We start from the raw sequence: 22120 nt of genomic DNA on the forward strand, positions 1-22120 counted from the left end.
CAGGTTATTAAGCGATTGGAAGACAGCATCTGGAGTTCTCAGTGAGGAAAATAGTGCTGTAGGTTTGTGGAGGAGAGAGAGGAAGAGGTACATCTTTAACAGTGCGGCATTCCCTCAGTACTGACCCTCCGACAGTGCAGCACTCCCTCAGTACTGACCCTCCGACAGTGCAGCATTCCCTCAGTACTGACCCTCCGACTGTGTGGCACTCCCTCAGTACTGACCCTCCGACAGTGCAGCATTCCCTCAGTACTGACCCTCCGACTGTGTGGCACTCCCTCAGTACTGCCCCCGACAGTGCAGCACTCCCTCAGTACTGACCCTCCGACAGTGCAGCACTCCCTCAGTACTGACCCTCCGACAGTGCAGCACTCCCTCAGTACTGACCCTCCGACAGTGCAGCGCTCCCTCAGTACTGACCCTCCGACAGTGCAGCAGTACTAAACATGGGGGCATCGCCCTGGATTCGAACCCATAAACTTCGGACGCAGAGCTAACACCTTTGGCTGTGTCTGTCTGTGCCCAATCTCAGCCAGCTGGAGCTGAGAGGAGCTGGCAGGACCTTTCGATGGTGTGAGTGAGGGGCAGGTGTAGGGTCTTTGTTGTGTGTTGGGGGGGGGGGGGGGGGGGTGGGGGTGGGGGGTTCCTCCTGAGGTCTGAGGTTAAAAAGATGCAACAGTCGAGTTAAATAAAAAATAAGGGGAAAAAGAAAACGGGGAAAATAATAAGTTACTCTGGGGGCCTTACAGCAGAGGAACAGGCCATTCAGCCCATCAGTCACGTACTGGCATTCACACTCGATCAGAGGACACCCATCCCTCCCCCTCCCCGCCCCCCCCACAACCGCCCCGCAAATTGGAGACCTGGGTTTCTAAGAGATGTGAGGTGCCGGTGGGAGTTAATGTTAAGAGCAGGTGTGTTTCCCAGACCCGGTTTTTCCGGAGCGCTCGCGGGTGCCATTTTCTTTTAGAAAAACAGACCAAAAGGCTTCCACACCTGGGGTTCGAGTCCTGCTTTCCGGGTGGAGAAGGAAGGTCTCGGAGCCTGCGTCACCTCCCTGGTCCTGGGCGAGGGAGAGCTGCTGGGAGAGGCCGGGGCGGGCTGGAAGCTTGGCGCTCCCAGGTCGAGGCTGGCGCTGTGGTTGGCGAACCCGTTGAGCCCGGCGGCGGCAGCGGGCGGCTTGGCGGCTGCCGGAGGGCAGGAGGGGGGCGGCGCCGATGCCTGCCTGACGTAGGTCGCGGTGCCGGCGAGCACCGGCCTGGGTGGCGAGGGCGCTCCCCTGGGCAGGGAGGTCAGCGGGCTCTTGTCCGGGGAGATGATGAACAGCGAGGAGCTCAGCTGGTGAGGCCGGTGCCTCGGCGAGCCAGCCGGCGCCCGGGGGCCGCTCTTCACCTTGTCGACTTGGGCGAAGGCGGACGGCGGCGATCTGGAGCCGAGGTGGAAGCTCCTGTGGTTGAGTGGCGACGGGCTGCGCCGCTCGTCACCGCACTTCCAAGACGGCGGCAAAGACATGGTCGGGGAGGGGGGCCGGGGCTGGTTCTCTTTGGCTGGCGATGACTCAATGGTGTACCTCTCCATTCGCGACTGTCGGCGGGCAAACAGCTCCGCCCCTTTCCCTTTGACCTCTGCCAGTGTCTGTGTGGCACCTGACCTGCGGGGCGCCCTCAGTTCCGGTGGCTTCAAGCAAGACGCCCATTCTGGAACTGGGGGGTCAACTTGGCTGGAGACCACGGGCTTGGGGGCAACAGGGGGTGAAGGCTTCTGCTGGGTAAAGGTGGCAGCCTCGGCCCCCAGACCGAGGTAGTCCTCCTCAGTTAGCGCCTCTCCCTGGGCGCTCTTCTTCTTGACGTCTATCCCTTGTACCAGTGACAGGAGCTCGGGGTTGGGTGCAACTTTTGGCTTCTCGTGGAAGGTGAACATGGGCTTCCTCCCAGCTCTGTGCATCCTTGATTCCTCCAAGATGCCAGTCTTCTTGACCCACATCGCTGGTGGCCTGGCTGCTTCCCCAACAGCTGATGGGCTGGAGGCGGCACAGGGTGGCGGAGATGTCATCCGGGACACCGGGGGAGGGTGGGCATAAGCCGGAGAGGAAGGAGAGCTCTCGGGAGGTCCAGCTTGTGGCTTGTAAGGTTTTGGAGAGACGCCCTCTGACAAAAAGGGTTTGGGCGTTCTGTTCACCACGAACGCCTGTTTTTCCTCAGGGACATATGACACTTGGCTCTCTCTAATTGTAACTCCGTCAGTCTGATTATTGACTTCCCTTGGTAGATCCTTGTCGACCTTATGGTCTGAGTTGCGGAGGGGCTGGGAAGATTCCAAATGGACTTCCATTGTCGTTCTGGCTGGCTTCACCAGATTGTTGGTTTCCAGCGGATATTTCGCTGCTGAGTTGATCACGCCTTGCGGAGCCTCGTGCTCTTCCGCTGCCTCCGCCTCACCTCCGTGCTCCACCGCCAGCCCTTCGCTGCGTTGTTCCTCCCTCTCGTCCCCAGACATGCCGTCCTCCACCTCTTCTGTCCGATCTTCGAGGGCCCCCGGGCAGTCATGGTTTCCGACGGTCAATGCTGCCTCCATGTTGCCTCCCTTGACCCTCTGCTCAAAGTACGGGACGCTGGTCTCCTCGGATGAAGATGGGGAGTCTGCCAAGCCTTGCGGCCCTTCACTTGGCGCCCTGGCTAGATGGTCCCCAGGAGCCCTGCCCTCTCCATCAACAGGTCTGCTGACCTCCAATCCAGACCACGGCCCCTGCTGGCCGTAGCTCGTCAAGGTGAACTCGTTAACTCTCTTCTTGCGCTTGTTGAAGAGCAGCACCCCCTTGGAGTTGGCACTAGGTGGGGTGGTCAGCTGGGCAGCAATCCTCTGGCTCTGGATTCTTGCGTCCTTTGCTTCCTGCTCACTCACACTTAGGCTGCGGCAGAGACCTGCAGAAGAAAGGCAAAGATTGTTACCTGAGGCATTACAGAATCGGACAGCACAAAACCAACCCCCCCCCCAACCCCCCCCTCCCCCCCCACCCCCCGCCCCCCCTCCAGGGCCTCGTAGATGCAACAACATATTTCCCTTGCTGTTTTCCTGTGCTTTGCTCCATTCTCATGTGGAGGTGTTTATGTGCCCCTCACTTTCAGTGACTTATACTTGACATGCCAGGTAGCAGCCAATTTTTAAATCCATTGAATTGTTATGATTTGGTGATGGAAGCAGATTCAATGTGAACTTTTAAAAGGGGAAAATATTTACACTTGGGAAGCAGAGTGAGACCGAGACTAACTAGATAGTTCTACAGGACCAGCAAGGTATGATGATCTGAACAGCTTCCTTCTATGTTAAAACTTCTAATTCCCTTTTGATCATTCCCACTGAATCTGTTTCCACCGCCCTTTCAGGCATCGTATAAGGTTAAGTGACATTTTTTTATTTGGTTCTTGTTCTTCGATGGGGTATGGGAGTCTCTGGCAAGACCAGCATTTATTGCCCATCCCTCACTGCCCTTGAACTGAATGGCTTGCTCGGCCATTTCAGAGGGCAGTTAAGAGTCAACCACATTGCCGTGAGTCATATGTAGGCCAGACCAGTTACCAATGGCAGACTTCCTTCCCAAAAGGGCAACAGTGAACCTGGCAGGTTTCAATGATGGTTTCATGGTTACCATTACTGAGGCAAGCTTTCAATTCTCGAATAATTGTTCAATTGAGTTTAAATCCCACCAGCTGCCATGATGGGGTTTGAACACCTACCCCCAGGGTATTCGCCTGGGCCCCTGGATTCCTGGCCTAGTGTTGTTGCCACCATCTCCCCCATCTTTAACAAGATGAGAGGTTTGGTGGGAGAAAAGCCAATTTCCACTGGCGAATGGACCAATGTATCCAGAGGTCACAGATTTAAAAGCATTGACAAATGATCTAGAGGGGAGGTGAGATTTGTTTTTTTCCAGCCAGACGGTCATCGGGAGCCCTCAATCTGGAAAGGTGCCGGGAGTTGATTCCATAATTTTAAAAGGGAGTCAGTCGGACAGGTGCTGGAGGATGAGGAATTTACGGAGTTATGGGTTAGAAGAGGGGATGCGGGATTAAACAGGACTGCTCTTTCAGAGGGGCAGAGCAGACAAAATTGACCAAGTGCCGCCGGGGGTGGACAGGTGGAGAGAAGGAGAGGTGGAGTGGTGGAGGGATGGGATTCCAGGATCTAGAACTCCGGCAGGGCCTCCTTGGTGGAGCGATGGAAATCGAGGATGTGCAAGAGGCCGGAATTAGAGACGTCCAGAGATCTTGGAGTCTTGTGGGCTGCAGAAGGTGGGGAGGGGTTTGAGGGACTTCAAGTAGGTTGGTGAAGTGTCCAAGAGATCTTAGCCTGGCATCGCACCGTTCTGAACTTCATTTTTAATTTTTTATACTGGTTTCAGGATGTGGGAGACGCACCATTACTGCCCTGAGGACATCCTGACTCGATCACCTTGTGCACAATGGGAGTCATGTACAAACACAGACCAGGTAAGGATGATAGGTTTCCTTCCCTGAAAGACATCAATAACCCAGTTGTGTTTTTATGACAATCTGATTGCTTTAATGATACATTTTTCTCTAGCGCCAGACAATAAATCATCCAATTACATAAGTAAATTTCACAATTTGGCCCAGTGACCTCATTATCCCCAGGGTAATTACCACACCCTAATAGTGGAAGATATCTCCTCAACCTGACTCAGTAGCTTCTGTGCCACTTTAACCTGTCTACCATCTGCAAGGCACAAGTCAGGAGTGTAATAGAATACTCCCCACTTGCCTGGATGAGTGCAGCTCCAACAACACTCAAGAAGCTTGACACTGTCCAGGACAAAGCAGCCCCACTTGATTGGCACCCATCCACCACCTTAAACATTCACTCCCTCCACCACCGAGGCACAGTAGCAGCAGTATGTACCATTGACAAGATGCACTGCAGAAACTCACCAAGGCTCCTTCGGCAGCACCTTTCAAACCCATGACCTCTATCATCTAGAAGGACAAGGGCAGCAGATACATGGGAACACCACCACCTGCAAATTCCACTCCAAGCCACCCACCATCCTGACTTGGAAATATATTGTCATTCCTTCATTGTCGCTGGGTCAAAATCCTGGAACTCCCTTCCTAACAGCATTGTGGGTGTACCTACACCACAGGAACTGCAGCGGTTCAAGAAGGCAGCTCACCACCACCTTCTCAAGGGCAATTAGGGATGGGCAACAAATGTCACGAGAAGGGGTGTTACATTCACTGTAAGAAGTTCTCAGCTGTGGCTCAGTAAGTATCACATTTGCCTCTACGCAGAGCTGTGCATGTTTCAAGCCCTGCTCAAGAGATTTGAGCCCAAAGTCTAGACAAACACCCCTAGCCCAGTACTGAGGGAGTGCTGCATTGCTGGTTGTGCCATCCTTAATGAGCCATTAAACTGAGATTCCGTCTGCCCTCTCAGGTGGGTGAAAAAGATCCCACGGCCACCATTTCAAAGAAGAGCAGGGGAGTCACCACCCCCCACCCCCCCACCCAACCCCAACCCCAACCCCGAGTCCTGGGCCAATATTTATCTCTCAACCAACATCACCAGAGCAGATTATCTGGTTGTTATGGCATTGCTGTTTGTGGGAGCTTGCTGTGCTGCCTTGCCTACACTACAACAGACTTTCAGGGGGTGGGTGGGGGGGGGGGGGAGAATAACCTCATTGGCTGTAAAGTACTTTGGGACGTCCTGAGGACGTGAAAGGCGCTACACAAACGCAGGCATTTCAGTGCACGACCGAGTCCCCGTGATGTTAACAGGAGGTGGCGCCACAGTCTGCGAAACGCACATTGGACAGTCGCTGGGAGTTTTGGCTCTGCGACCTTCAGACTGGACCGCATGGCGCACGGAGCTGGATATCGCTCCTTAACCTGTCAGCTACCCACCCCCACCCCCTCTCTCCCTCCTCCACCTCCACCTGCCCAGTCCAACATTAATAACTGCACCGCGCCACACCAGGTCCCGAGGACACACAGCCAACGAGCGATAGGGTCATATTCACTTCGCCATCTCCCTGCAGACATTCTCCAAGTCCAGATGCAGAAAGCAAGGGTCCCTTCAGAGCACACAGCGCGAGTAATCATATCTTAAAATTCAAATTCTACTCTACCACCTCCACAGGCTGGGAGCCCACACATTCTGAAACTAAGCATAATACACCTCTTACAGTCAATACATTTTCCTGTCTGATATTTTAAAAATCACTTACAAAATATATTTATATTCCTCCCCCCAATAGGCACAGAACTCAAGTTTCAATTCAATTCGCGTTCTGTCCAAACTTTCTGCTAACTTTTTTTAAAAATTAAGTTTCAGTGTTCTCTTTTGAGGGGGAGGGAGAGAAAAAAACACCTTTTCGATTCTATGTTCTTTTAAGTAAATCTGCAGTATTTACGAATCTCTTTGACTTTGTGTGGAAAAAGCAAAATACAAGATTAGTCATTCACTCTCACGCTTTGAATATTTGATCTTACCGTTTTCTCAATAGCTGAGACCAGACTGTAAAGTTACCGTCTGCTTTTTGGCAATTTAACTGCCAAGTTCGCAACGCCCTCTTCACTGCCAGTCCCGCTATGGGATGTCGAAAAGCAAATGCATGTGTCTGTCAAACTAACTTTAACTTTCTGCAGAGCGGAATGAAATCACCAGAGCGGATTAAATAGCAGCGTATTCTACAGAGAGGTCCTCAAACTCATGTCCTGCTGCTGCTGCTGTTCGACAGAGATCCTCCTGAATCGGTCATAACGCCCACTGCGCTCACTCACCTTCTTAAAGCAACAACTGCCAGGAGGCTAACTGTTGTTGGGTTTTTTTTTTCGTTAAACTTTCACCTGGGCTTTGAGAAGTGTTTTCTAGTCCTGCCCTCATGTCTACCTGGTGATTGCCTTGACACAGATTTTTTTTTTCTTTTAACAACGCCAGCCTGCATTCATATAGCGCCTTTACCTGGCTTTTTTTTTTAAAAAAGTCCCAAGGCACTTCACAGTTCTATCAGACAACTGGGCTGCATAAGGGGATGTTAAGCAGCTGACAGCTTGGTCAAGTGGGTAGGGTAAGGATCCATGTGAAAGGAGGAGGGAGAGGGTGAGGTTTTGGGAGGATTTTTCGTAGCCTGGGGTCTTGGCAGTTAAGGCATGGCCAACAACACTGCTGTGATTAAAATTGGAGGCTGAACGTGGCCAGAATTGGCAGAGGGCAGGGATCTCAGAGGGCTGTAGGGTGTGGATTTTTTGAACCAACCTATGTTGGTTTCAGAAGGTGGTGGATGAGTTGAGCTTAAAGCAATTGAGTGACTCCTTTCAGTGTGAACTGAGTGAACAGTCAGAATGTAACTGAGTGTACAGTCAGAATGTAACTGCGTGTACGGTCAGAATGTAACTGCCTGCACAGTCAGAATGTAACTGCATGTACAGTCAGAATGTAACTGCATGTACAGTCAGAATGTAACTGCGTGTACGGTCAGAATGTAACTGCCTGCACAGTCAGAATGTAACTGCATGTACAGTCAGAGTGTAACTGCCTGCACAGTCAGAATGTAACTGCATGTACAGTCAGAATGTAACTGCGTGTACGGTCAGAATGTAACTGCCTGCACAGTCAGAATGTAACTGCATGTACAGTCAGAGTGTAACTGCATGTACATTCACAGGGTAACTGGGTGTACATTGACAATGTAACTGAGTGTACATTCACAGGGTAACTGAGTGCGCACTCACAATGTAACTGAGTGTAGATTCACTGTGTAACTTTGTACAGTCACAATGTAACAGTGTACATTCACAGGGAAACTGAGTGCATTCACAATGTAACTAAGTGTACAATCAATGTAACTGCATGAACATTCACAGGGATAACTGAATGTACATTCACAGGGCAACTGAATGTACTTTCACAATGTAACTAGTGTACATTTGCAATGTAACTGAGTATACAGTCACAAAACATAAGTGCATGTACATTCACAGGGACTCTGAGTATACAGTCAGAATGCAACCGAATGTACAGCCAGAATGTATCTGAGCATGCATTCACAATGTGACTGAGTGTACATTCGCAAGGTAACTGAGTGTACATTCACAGGGTAACTGAGCGTACAGTCACAATGTAACTGAGTGTACATTCAGAACATAACTAAATGTATAGTCAGAATGCAACTGAATGTACACTCACAATGTAATTGAGTGTAGAGTCAGAATGTAACTTGGTGTACAGCCAGAATGTAACTTGGTGTACAGTCAGAATGTAACTGAACGTACATTCACAATGTAACTGAGTGTACCCTCACAATGTAATTGAATGTACAGTCACAACATAAATGAGTGTACAGTCAGAATGTAACTCAGTGTATAGTCAGAACACAACTCAGTGTACAGTCAGAGTGTAACTGAATGTACATTCCAATGTAACTGAATATACATTCACAGGATAACTGAATGTATATTCACAAGGAAACTGAGTGTACATTCAAAATATAACTGAGCGTACAGCCAAAATATAACTGAATATACAGCCACAAGGGTGCAGAATTTGCAATCTCTCTTCAGGCAGTCCTTCAGGGTCGAGGATGACTTGCTTCCACTCTGGTTCGAAGACAGTGGTCCTGCTCAGGTAGATGGCTTGGTTGGAAGGGTTGTGCTCTCTCTCCGATGCCTCGACTTCAGCTGTGCATATTCCTGTTGAAGCCTCTCAAAGCGTTTGGGCCCTTTCCGAATGAGTCTTTGATTGGTCAGAAGGCAGAAACTCCCATGAGCCAGCAGGGATATTTGACCTCTTCAGGGGGATGCTTTGCGGACATCCCTGAAGTGTTTCCGCTGTCCTCCTGGGAGCCTCCTGCTGGTCCCAAGTTCCTCATCGAACAGTTCCTTCAGGAGTCTGGGCCAGGGTTTTACAGTCCCTCTCACCCATGGGATATTATCGTCCCGCTGAACTGAATGGAGATTAAAATGGCTCATCACATGCACTGGGGAGAGACGTGCAGGGCTATGGCCATAAAATCCAGGCCCTGGTGTCAGGCACACCAACGACATGTCCCGCCCAGCAGAGCTGCTTTTGAGTGATTAGCGCCTTGATGCTGGGCGAGTTGGCTTGGGGGGGGGCGGGGGGGTTGCTGCTGTTGGATCCCCTTTCTTGCCACTGGATTCGGAAGATCTTGCAAAGGCACTGCTGGTGGTAATTCTCCAGTGACTCGAGGTGTCTGCTGTAGGTTGTTCAAGTTCCTGAAGCATTCAGGGGCACAGGATCACTGCTACCCGGTAAACCATGCCTGTAGTCTTGGGTACATTCAGGAGGGATCTGAGTGTACTGTAACAATGTAACTGAGTGTACATTCACAATGTAACTGAGCATATATGCACAATGTAACTGCTTGTATAGTCGCAATGTAACTGAGTGTACATTCACAATGTAACTGAGTGTACATTCACAATGTAACTGATTGTACATTCACAATGTAACTGATTATACATTCACAATGTAACTGAGTGTACATTCACAATGTAACTGATTGTACATTCACAATGTAACTGAGTGTACATTCACAATGTAACTGAGTGTACATTCACAATGTAACTGAGCATATATGCACAATGTAACTGCTTGTATAGTCGCAATGTAACTGAGTGTACATTCACAATGTAACTGAGTGTACATTCACAATGTAACTGATTGTACATTCACAATGTAACTGATTATACATTCACAATGTAACTGAGTGTACATTCACAATGTAACTGATTGTACATTCACAATGTAACTGATTATACATTCACAATGTAACTGAGTGTACATTCACAATGTAACTGAGCATATATGCACAATGTAACTGCTTGTATAGTCGCAATGTAACTGAGTGTACATTCACAATGTAACTGAGTGTACATTCACAATGTAACTGATTGTACATTCACAATGTAACTGATTATACATTCACAATGTAACTGAGTGTACATTCACAATGTAACTGATTGTACATTCACAATGTAACTGAGTGTACATTCACAATGTAACTGAGTGTACATTCACAATGTAACTGAGTGTACATTCACAATGTAACTGAGCATATATTCACAATGTAACTGCTTGTATAGTCGCAATGTAACTGAGTGTACATTCACAATGTAACTGATTGTACGTTCACAATGTAACTGAGTGTACATTCACAATGTAACTGATTGTACATTCACAATGTAACTGATTATACATTCACAATGTAACTGAGTGTACATTCACAATGTAACTGATTGTACATTCACAATGTAACTGAGTGTACATTCACAATGTAACTGAGTGTACATTCACAATGTAACTGAGTATACATTCACAATGTAACTGAGCATATATTCACAATGTAACTGATTGTATAGTCGCAATGTAACTGAGTGTACATTCACAATGTAACTGAGTGTTCATTCACAATGTAACTGATTGTACATTCACAATGTAACTGATTGTACATTCACAATGTAACTGAGTGTACATTCACAATGTAACTGAGTGTACATTCACAATGTAACTGAGCATATATTCACAATGTAACTGCTTGTATAGTCGCAATGTAACTGAGTGTACATTCACAATGTAACTGAGTGTACATTCACAATGTAACTGAGTGTACATTCACAATGTAACTGAGCATATATTCACAATGTAACTGCTTGTATAGTCGCAATGTAACTGAGTGTACATTCACAATGTAACTGAGTGTACATTCACAATGTTACTGAGCATATATTCACAATGTAACTGCTTGTATAGTCGCAATGTAACTGAGTGTACATCCACAATGTAATTGAGTGTACATTCACAATGTAACTGATTGTACATTCACAATGTAACTGAGTGTACCATTCACAATGTAACTGAATGTACATTCACAATGTAACTGATTGTACATTCACAATGTAACTGAGTGTACATTCACAATGTGACTGAGTGTACAGTCCCAATGTAACTGAAGGTGCATTCAAAGTGTTACTGAATACACATTCACAATATAACTGGGTGTACAGGGGGAGGCGATGGCATAACGGAATTGTCGCTGGACAATAGAAGGGTAATGCTCTCTCAAATCCCACTGCAGCAGATGATGGAATTTGAATCCAATAAAAATCTGGAATTAATAGTCTAAATGACCATGAATTGATTGCCATAAAAACCCATCTGGTTCAGTAATGTTATTTAGGGAAGGAAATCTGCTGTCCATATCTGGTCTGGCCTACATGTGACTCCAGACATTGGTTGGCTCTGAAATGGCCTGTGTATCAAACAACTACTCAAAAAAGGAATGAAACCAGATGGACCACCCTGCATTGACCTGTGGAAGCGACAACAGCAAACTCAGCCTTTTCAACCCTGCAAAGTCCTCCTTACTAACATCTGGGGGCTAGTGCCAAAATTGGGAGACCAACAGCCTGACATAGTCATCCTTATGGAATCATATCTTACAGATAATATCCCGGACTCCACCATCACCATTCCTGGGTCTGTCCTGCCAGTGGAACAGGACAGATCCAGCAGAGGTGGCTGCACAGTGGTATATAGTCAGGAGGGAGTTGACTCAACAAAACTCATGACATCAGATCAAACATGGGCAAAGAAACCTCCTGCTGATTACCATGTACTGTCCTCTCTCAGCTGATGAATCAGTGCTCCTCCATGTTGAACACCACTTGGAGGAATCACTGAGGGATGCAAGGGCACAGAACGTACTCTGGGTGGGGGACTTCAATGTCCATCACCAAGAGTGGCTCGGTAGCAACACGACTGACCGAGTCCTAAATGACATAGCGGCTAGAGTGAGTCTGCGGCAGGTGGTGAGGGAACCATCAGGAAGGAAAAAAAATTGACCTCATCCTCACCAATGTACCTACCACAGATGCATCTGTCCATGACAGTATTGGCAGGAGGGACCACCGCACAGTCTTAGTGGAGGTGACGTCCTGCCTTCACATTGAGGATACCCTCCATCGTGTTGTGTGGCACTGCCAATGTACTAAATGATTTCAAACAGATCTAGCAACTCAATCCATGAGGCACTATGGGCCATCAGCAGCAGCAGAATTATACTTGAACACAATCTATAACCTCATGGCCCAGCATATCCCCCACTCTACCATTACCATCAAGCCAGGGGATCAACACTGGTTTAATGAACAGTGCAGGAGGTCATGCCAGGAGCAGCACCAGGCACACCTAAAAATTAGGTGTCAATCTGGTGAAGCTACAATACAGGACTGCTTGCATGCCAAACAGCATAAGCAGCAAGTGACAGACAGGGCTAAGTGATCACACAACCAACAGATCAGATCCAAGCTCTGCAGTCCTGCCACATCCAGTCATGAATGGTGGTGGGCAATTAAACAACTCACTGGAGGAGGAGGCTCCACAAATACCCCTATCCTCAATGATGGGGGAGCCCAGCACATCAGTGCAAAAGATAAGGCTGAAGCATTTGCAAAAATCTTCAGCTAGTTTTGCCGAGTGGATGATCCATCTCAGCCTCCTCCCAAGGTTTCCAGTTTCACAGATGCCAGTCTTCAGCCAATTCGATTCACTCCATGTGATATCAAGAAACGGCTGAAGGCACTGGATACTGCAAAGGCTATGGGACTTGAAAATATTTCAGCAATAGCACTGAAGACTTGTGCTCCAGAACTTGCCGCGCCCCTAGCCAAGCTGTTCCTGTACAGCTACAACACCGACATCTACCCGACAATGTGGAAAATTGCCCAGGTATGTCCTGTACACAAAAAGCAGGACAAATCCAACCCGGCCAATTACCACCCCAGCAGCCTACCCTCCATCATCAGTAAAGTAATGGAAGGGGTCATCAACAGTGCTATTAAGTGGTACTTGCTTAGCAATAACCTGCTCACTGATGCCCAGTTTGGTTTCTGCCAGGGTCATTCAGCTCCAGACCTCATTACAGCCCTGGTTCAAACGTGGACAAAAGAGCTGAACACCTGAGGTGAGGTTAGAGTGACTGTCCTTGACATCAAGGCAGCACTCAAGTGTGGCATCAAGTAGCCCTCGCAAAACTGGAGCCATTGGGAATCAAGGGGAAAAGTGTCCACTGGTTGGAGTCATACCTAACACAAAGGAAGATGGTTGTGGTTGTTGGAGTTCAGTCATCTCAGCTCCTGGACATCACTGCAGGAGTTCCTCAGGGTAGTGTCCTCGGCCCAATCATCTTCAGTCGCTCCATTGATGATCTTCCTTCCATCATAAGGTCAGAAGTGGGGATGTTCGCTGATGATTGCACAATGTTCAGCACCATTCATGATTCCTCAGATACTGGAGCAGTCCATGTCCAAATGCAGTGAGACCTGGACAATATCCAGGCTTGGGCTGACAAGTGGCAAGTAACATTTGTAACACATAAATGCCAGGCAATGACCACATCCAAGAAGAGAGAATCCAACCATCGCCCCTTGAAGGTCAATGGCATTGCCATCACTGAATCCCCCACTATCAACATCCTGAGGGGTATCATTGACCTGAACATGAACTGGACTAGCCATATAAATGCTGTCACTACAAGGGTAGGTCAGAGGTTGGGAATCCTGCAGCAAGTTACTCACCTCCTGACTCCCCAAAGCCTGTCCACCATCTACAAGGCACAAGTTAGGAGTGTGAGGAATACTCCCCACTTGCCTGGATGAGTGCAGCTCCAACAACACTCAAGAAGCTTGGTACCATCCAGGACAAAACAGTACACTTGATTGGCACCACATCCACAAACATCAGCTTCCTCTACCACTGACGCACAGTAGCAGATGTGTGTACCATCTACAAGATGCACTGCAGGAATTCACCAAGGCTCCTTAGACAGCACCTTCCAAACCTATGACCACTACCATCTCGAAGGACAAGGGCAGCAGATACATGGGAACACCACCACCTGAATGTTCCCCTCGAACTTGCCACACTGACTTGGAAATATATCACCATTTCTTCATTGTTGCTGGGTCAAAAATGCTGGAGCTCCCTTCCTAACAGCACTGTGGGTATACCTACGCCACATGGACTGCAGCGGGTCAAGAAGGTTGTTCGCTGATGATTGCACAATGTTCAGCACCATTCGTGATTCCTCAGATACTGGAGCAGTCCGTGTCCAAATGCAGCGAGACCTGGACAATATCCACCACCTTCTCAAGGGCAACTAGGGATGGGTAATAAATGCTGGCCCAGCCAGCGAAGCCCACATCCTGTGAATGAATTTAAAAAATGTTGCGATGTAACTGAGTGTACATTCACAGTGTAACTGAGTGTACAGACACAATGCAACTGAACATACATTCGCAATGTAACTGAGTGTACATTGCAATGTAACTTAGTGTACATTCACAATGTAACTGCATGTATAGTCACAATGTAACTAAGTGTACATTTATAGGGAAACTGAGTGTACATTCACAATGTAACTGAGCGTACATTCACAGGGTAACTGAGTGTACAGTCACAATGTAACTGAGTGTACATTCACAGAGAAAATGAGTGTACATTCACAAGGTAACTGTGATTGCAGTCACAATGCAATTGAACATGCATTCACAATGTAACTGGGTGTACATTCACAAGGGAGCTAAGTATACACTCACAGGCACTTAAGAGGGAGCTTATCTCTTTCTGTCAATAGAAAGGTTGTAGTGGTGAGACTGGCCGTTTGTCAGTATTGCAAACTGGAGTTAAGATGTCAGCTGTTGTTCAGTGGTCCACACTCCCCTCAGGAGGTTGTGGTGGGATCAAGTACAATAACAAGGGAATGCTGCACTGCTGGTGGTTCAGTTTTGCTGGTGAGATGTTAACATGGTACCCTGTCTGCCCTCTATACTCCATGGAAAAGATCCCCATTGTCTCTGTATTGAGCAAGAGCAGAGGGGTTCTCCCTGGTGCCCTGGGCCAATGTTTATTACTCAAACAGGTGATCAGGTCATTTACTTCATTGCTATTTGCAGAATCGTGCTGTGCGCAAATTGGCTGCCACATATCCTATTTTGCAACAGTGGCCACGCTGCAAAAAGTGGATCATTGGATTTAAAGCCATTTTGAGATGTCTTGAGGCTGTGAAATTCACTATATAAATGTAAGTCTTTCAGTAAATTGTTTTATACTTTAACAAGTTTTTTTATTATTACTTATCTTTTAGCTAATAACCAAAAAAAGGACTTCACAAGTTATCTGGGTCTTTCAGTTCTTGCACGAACATGGGACTGAGTCATCCAGAAGAACAGGTGATTTTCCTGGGGACATTATTTATTTCTCAACCAAGGCCACTAGACAAAAGTCACACTGATGATCTCACTGCTGTTTAGGGGATCTTGCTGTGCATACGTTACCTGCCACGTTTCTCTACATAACACCAGTGGCTACACATCAGAAAGTACTCCATTGGCTGTCATGCACTGTGGGACCTCACAAGCACACTCTTGCTTTCTGAATGATATCCCTGAACCAGTTGGGTTTTTACGAATATCTATCAGATTTTCATTGCTTATCTTTTCAGTTGCTGGCCTGCACAATTGGGATTCGAACTCACAACCCTGTGGGTTCAATGAAGAGTGCAGGAGGGCATGCCAGGAGCAGCACCAGGCATTCCTAAAAATGAGGTGTCAACCTGGCGAAGCTATAAAACAGGACCACTTGTGTGCCAAACAGCAGAAGCAGCAAGTGATAGACAGAGCTAAGCAATCCCACAACCAACGGATCAGATCTAAGCTCTGCAGTCCTGCCACATCCACTTGTGAATGGTGGTGGACCATTAAACAACTCACTGGAGGAGGAGGCTTCACAAATATCCCCATCTTCAATGATGGAGGAGCTCAGCACATCAGTGCAAAAGATAAGGCTGAAGCATTTGCTACAATCTTTGTGGAATACTCCCCACTCGCCTGGATGAGTGTAGCTCCCACAACACTCAAGAAGCTTGACACCATCCAGGACAAAGCAGCCTGCTTGATTGACACCACATCCACACACATTCACTCCCTCCACGACTGGTGCACAATAGCAACAGTGTGTACCATCTACAAGATGCACAGCAGGAATTCACCAAGGCTCCTTCGACAGCACCTTCCAAACCCATGACCACTACCATCTAGAAGGACAAGGGCAGCAGACACATGGGAACACCACCACCTGGAAGTTCCCCTCCAACTCACTCACCATCCTGTCTTGGAAATATATCACCGTTCCTTCACTGTCACTGGGTCAAAATCCTGGAACTTCATCTGTAACAGTACCTACACCACATGGACTGCAGCGGTTCAAGAGGGCAGCTCACCACCACCTTCTCGAGGGCAACTAAGGATGGGCAATAAATGCTGGCCCAGCCAGCAAAGCCCACATCCCATGAATGAATGAAAAAAAAAACTCCCACCAACTCCCATTCCCTATCACCCATGTGCTCACTGAGCTACATTGGCTCCCGGTCAAGCAACGCCTTGACTTTAAGATTTTCATCCTTGTTTTCAAATCCCTCCATGGACTTGCTTTTCCCTATCCCTGTAACTTCCCAGAACTCCAAGACCCTCTGAGATATATGCACTCTAATTCTGCCCGCGCCTTCAGTTATCTAGGCCCCAAGCTCTGAAATTCCCTCCCCACATTTCTCCGCCTTAATTTTCTCCTTCCAGACACTCTTTCAAACCTACACCTTTGACCAAGCCTTTGATCATCTGACCAGATATCTTCTTATGTGTGTTGGTGTCATACTTTGTTTTATAATGCTCCCTTAGGATAGTTTATTCGGTTAAAGGTGTGGTATAAATATAAGTTGTTGTTGTTTCAAAGGCACGATGGGCTGAATAGGCTCTTTCTGTGACGTAAGCTTCAATAAAATTATGACTAACTCCGATTAGCCTCAGTGTCCTGAGTTTGACAGTGGAGAGGAATCATACTTTGACTCTGAACACCATTATGAGACCATTAGGTTGCACAAAGATTAAGACGGTGCATAGGATAGACTAGTATCTCTTGAGTATAGAAGATTGAAGGGGGGGGTCTAGATTTCTGATTGACAAGAGTCAAGGGGGACAGGCAGGAAAGTGGAGCTAAGGCCCCATTCAGATCAGCCGCGATGTGATTAACTGGTGAAGCAGGCTCATGGCCTACTCCTTGTGGTCTGCATCTTATGTTTACCCTATTGAGGTGTTTAAGATGATTAAAGAAATTTAATGGAGCAGAAAGAGAGAAACTATTCCCTCTGGTGGGTTGCAGGGAGTGGGGGTGGTCCAGAACAAGGGGGCAGAGCCTTAAAATTAGAGCCAGGCTGTTCAGGGCTGAATTCAGGAAGCACTGCCTCACAGGAAGGGTGGTGGAGATCTGGAACTCTCTCCGCCAAAGAAGGTGATGACCCTGGGTGACAACTGAAAATGTCAAAACTGACATTGATTGATTTTTGTAGGGTAAGGGGATTAAAGATTATAGAGCCAAGGCAGATAAGCGGAGTTAAGATACAGATCAGCCATGATTGAATTTATTGCCAGAACAGGCAGGAGGGGGTGAGTGGCCTCCTCCTGCTGCTGTGCTCTGAACTGAGCTACTGTAAAAATAGGACACCCGAGATCACTCACCTCTTGGCTAAGTGTGAGCCACGTGTCAGTAGACCATGCCCATTTAATTGCTTTAAATATAGGACATGTGACCCATTTGTTTAAAAGCCAAAAATGTTGACATTTTGCTGACCTGTGCTTAACAGGAACAAATCCCTATGATTCTCAACCTGTCCCCAGTGATTGAGTGGTGAGACACATGACCAGTTGAATATACTTGCTCCAAAATTCTCACCGACTTAATGCTCAGCTCTCAGGTTAACTCAGCAGCTGGTGGCCAGCAATCTCGCTGTTTACTACTGGTGTCACTCTGGCTGATACATGAGTGCAAGTGGCTCACATTAGCAGCTGTGTCAGTCTTTTCCTCTCTCCCTCTCTCTCCATGTTTATATCTCCCTCTCTACCGCCTCCTCTGTCCCACAGTGTTGCAGTGCTTCAAGCTACCTCTCCAGAGACTTGAGTACAAAATCCAGGTTGACTCTCCCCCCCTGGAGGGAAGACTGCACTGACAGATGAGACGTTAAACATAATAACATAAGAAATAGGAGCACTTGTAGGCCATTCAGCCCCTTGAGCCTGTTCCGGCAGTCAGTGAGATCATGGCTGATCTGATGTGGCCTTAACTCCACTTTCCTGCCTGTCCCCCATAGCTCTTGACTCCCTTGTCAGTTAAAAACCTGTCCAACTTACCCTTGAAAATATTCAATGACCCAGCCTACACTGGTCACTGATGAAGAGAATTCCAAAGATTAATAATCCTCTGACAGAGGAAATTTCTCAACTCCTTTTTAAATGGGAGACCCCTTATTTTGAAACTGTACCCCCTAGTTCTAGATTCTCCCATGAGGGAAACATCCTCTCAGCAGTTACCCCTGTCAAGCCCCTTTCAGTATATTATATGTTTCAATAAGATCACCTCTCATTCTTCTAAATTCTAATTGGTATAGGCCCAATCTGCTCAACCTTTCCTCATTGGACAAACACTTTCATCCCAGGGATCAGCCTAGTGAACCTTCTCTGAACTGTTTCCAATGCAAATGTATTCCTCCCTAAATAACGTGACGAAATCTGAACATAGTACTCTAGGTGTTGTTTCATCAAAGCCCTGTACAGTTGTACCAAGCCTTCCTTACTTTTAAACTCCATTTCCCCTTGCAATAAGGGTGAGGTGAGAGTGACTGCCCTTGACATCAAGGCTGCATTTGACCGAGTGTGGTCAAAGGGGTCTTAGCAAAACTGGAGTCAATGGGAATTGGGGGAAAACTCTCCGCTGGTTGGAGTCATACCTAGCACAAAAGGAAGATGGTTGTGGTTGTTGGAGGTCAGTCATCTCAGCTCCAGGACATCACCGCAGGAGTTCCTCAGGGTAGTGTCTGAGGCCCAATCATCTTCAGCTGCTTCATCAATGATCTTCCTTCCATCGTAAGGTCAAGAGTGGGGATGTTTGCTGATGATTGCACAACGTTCGGCACCATTTGCGACTCCTCAGATACTGAAGCAGTCCATGTCCAAATGCAGCAAGACCTGGACAATATCCAGGCTTGGGCTGACAAGTGGCAAGTAACATTCTTGTCACAGAAGTGCCAGACAATGACCATCTCCAACAAGAGACAATCCAACCATCGCCCCTTGACATTCAAAGGCATTACCATCGCTGAGTCCCACTATCAACACCCTGGGGGTTATCATTGACCAGAAACTGAACTAGACTAGCCATATAAGTACTGTGGCCACAAGACCAGGTCAGAGACTGGGAATTCTGTGATGAGTAACTCACCTCCTGACTCCCCAAATCCTGTCCAGCATCTACAAGGCACAAGTCAGGAGGCTGATGGAATAATCTCCACTTGCCTGGATGAGTGCAGCTCCAACAACACTCAAGAAGCTTGACACCATCCAGGACAAAGCAGCCGGCTTGACTGGCACCACATCTGCAAACATTCACTCCCTCTAACACAGTAATAGCAGTGTGTACTATCTACAAGATGCACTACAGAAACTCACCAAGGCTCCCATGACAGCACCTTCCAAACTCATGACCAATACCACCTAGAAGGGCAAGGGCAGCAGACACATGGGGAACACCGACATCTGGAGGTTCCCCTCCAAGTCACTCACCATCCTGACTTGGAAATATATCGCTGTTCCTTCACCGTCGCTGGGTCAAAATCCTGGAACTCCCTCCCTAACAGCACTGTGGGTGTACCTACACCACCATGGACTGCAGCGGTTGAAGAAGGCTGCTCACCACCAGCTTCTCAAGGGGCAATTAGGGATGGGCAATAAATGCTGGGCTTGCCAGCGACACCTACATCTCGTGGATGAATAAAAAAAAATGAGGGTGTTTGTTATTAATTCTGAACGTTGTTTACTATCAGAGACCCAGTCATACATCATTCCACAGGGTTTAACTTTTTCAAGGGTGTTTTCACTGAGGCGAGCTTGTGTTCACCGACTGGTCCGGGAGTGCTTTCTGGGGAGGGACAGGGTGGAGGGGGGGGAGCTTCTCAGCAGCGCAACCCCTGGAAAAGCACAGAACCCAGTAACTTCTGGTTCTCCGCGTTATTCAACGTGTGTGCAGACTCCCAGAGTTGCTGACGGTTTCAGTGGAGAAAAGACAGTGAATCTTGGCAGGTCCGCTGTCATTGTTTGTGCAAATTTTGGTGGTCATCTGGTCACTATCGCATTGCTATTCCTGGGAGCTTGCTGTGCGCAAATTCGCTGCCCCGTTTCGTACATTATAACAGTGACCACACGTCAAAAAGTACCTCATTGGCTGTCAAGCGCTGTGGGGCATTCTAATGTTATGAAAGTCACCAATGCAAGTTTTTCTTTCCTTAGGCCTCCCTGTACATTTACCTCTCTGCCTCAGCACATTGTTTGCTTCTATCTACCTGTGTCTTTCTGTCTGTCTCTTCCTCTTTTCATCTATCTTTTGCGTTGATCTTGACTTGTCTGCCTACTCTCCCTGTGCCTGTGTGCACCTCTCTCTCTCTCTGATTTTCAATCACTATCTCTCCCTCCTGTGCCTATGTGAATACCTTCTTTTCTCGGGCCAGGATTTTATGGCCTGTCCCTCCCGCCCGGTGGGAAATTACGGTGCCGCCGCACTGAATGGAGATTTAAATGGCTCGCCGCATCCGCCGGGGGGGGGGAGAGACACAGCGGTGGGGTCGTATAATCCCGGCCTCAGTCTCTGCGTCTCTTTCCTTTGTTCACTCTTTCTCATGCTATCTCCCTTTGTCAGCCTGTATCTCCAGGGCAGAATGTTACCACCTAGCCTGCTGCCTCAGGATCGTCCACTCGCAGGTATACCAGCCGTTCTGATAAATCATTAACACTGTTTTAGTTTCTTTCAATGGAAACAAGGGGAACTTAATTCGTGCTATGGAGGTGAACTGTTCCCAGCATGCATTGCGCCAGGGAAAGTCTCCTATTAGATTCAATTGGCCCCTTCACTTTCCCTTCCCTATCACTCCTAAAACTGTGACCTTGCTGGGATACAGATCAAATTGTCCTCAGTACTTCATCCATGTGACCATTGTTTACTGATGTGCCTCAATAGATGTTGGGGCATGAAGGGACATGGAGATAGGATAGAAAGTGGAATTGAACAAAGAACAAAGAAAAGTACAGCACAGGAACAGGTCCTTCGACCCTCCAAACCTGCGCCGATCATATTGCCTGTCAAACTAAAACATTTTGCACTTCCGGGGTCTATATCCCTCTATTCCCATCCTATTCATGTATTTGTCAAGCTGCCTCTTAAACACCACTATCGTACCTGCTTCCACCACCTCCTCTGGCAGCGAATTCCAGACACTCACTACCCTCTGCATAAAAAACTTGCCCCACACATCTCCTCTATAGTTTTCTCCTCTCACCTTAAATCTATGTCCCCTAGTAATTGACTCTTCCACCCTGGGAAAAAGCTTCTGACTATCTACTCTGTCCATGCCACTCATAATTTTGTAAACTTCTATCAAGTCGCCCCTCAATCTCCGTCGCTCTAGTGAGAACAATCCGAGTTTATCCCAGCTCTCCTCATAGCTACTAACCTCCAGACCAGGCAGCATCCTGGTAAACCTCCTCTGCACCCTCTCCAATGCCTCCATATCCTTCTGGTAACTTGGAGACCAGAATTGCACGCAATATTCCAAGTGTGGCCTAACCAAGGTTCATTTCAAGGACATTTAGGGATGGGCAACAAATGCTGGCCTAGCCAGTGACCACCAAACTGGCCCCCCAACCCCACCCCCACCCCTCCCCCAACTCCCATGAAAGAATAAAGAAAACAAATTGTTGGTGCACGTGAATTAAATTTTAGGCACTAAAACTTCTGACTGGGTGGTTCTTCACTGTCACCCATATTTTTATGTGGATGCTGAGAGGATGTTTCCCCTTGTCAGGGAGACTAGAACTAGGAGATACAGTTTAAAAATTAAGGGTCTCCTATTTAAGATGGAGATGAGGAGACTTTTGTTTCTTTCAGAGGGTCATTAGTCTGTGGACTTCTCTTCTCCAGAGAGCATTAG

At 47.6% G+C, this 22120-nt stretch overlaps 1 protein-coding gene across 2 annotated transcripts in view; it reads right to left on the reverse strand.

Annotated features, from left to right (window-relative positions):
* The window catches only part of LOC121281337 (synaptopodin), a 92267-nt gene that overhangs the window by 14278 nt on the left and 55869 nt on the right, over nucleotides 1-22120 (reverse strand). For both annotated transcript variants that reach the window (XM_041194245.1, XM_041194244.1), the window contains exon 3: nucleotides 997-2921. In XM_041194245.1, coding sequence (XP_041050179.1) covers nucleotides 997-2921 — 1925 coding nt within the window. The remainder of the gene's footprint in view (nucleotides 1-996; nucleotides 2922-22120) is intronic.

This window comes from Carcharodon carcharias, chromosome 8 (genome assembly GCF_017639515.1).
Source record: "Carcharodon carcharias isolate sCarCar2 chromosome 8, sCarCar2.pri, whole genome shotgun sequence".
NCBI lineage: Eukaryota > Metazoa > Chordata > Chondrichthyes > Lamniformes > Lamnidae > Carcharodon > Carcharodon carcharias.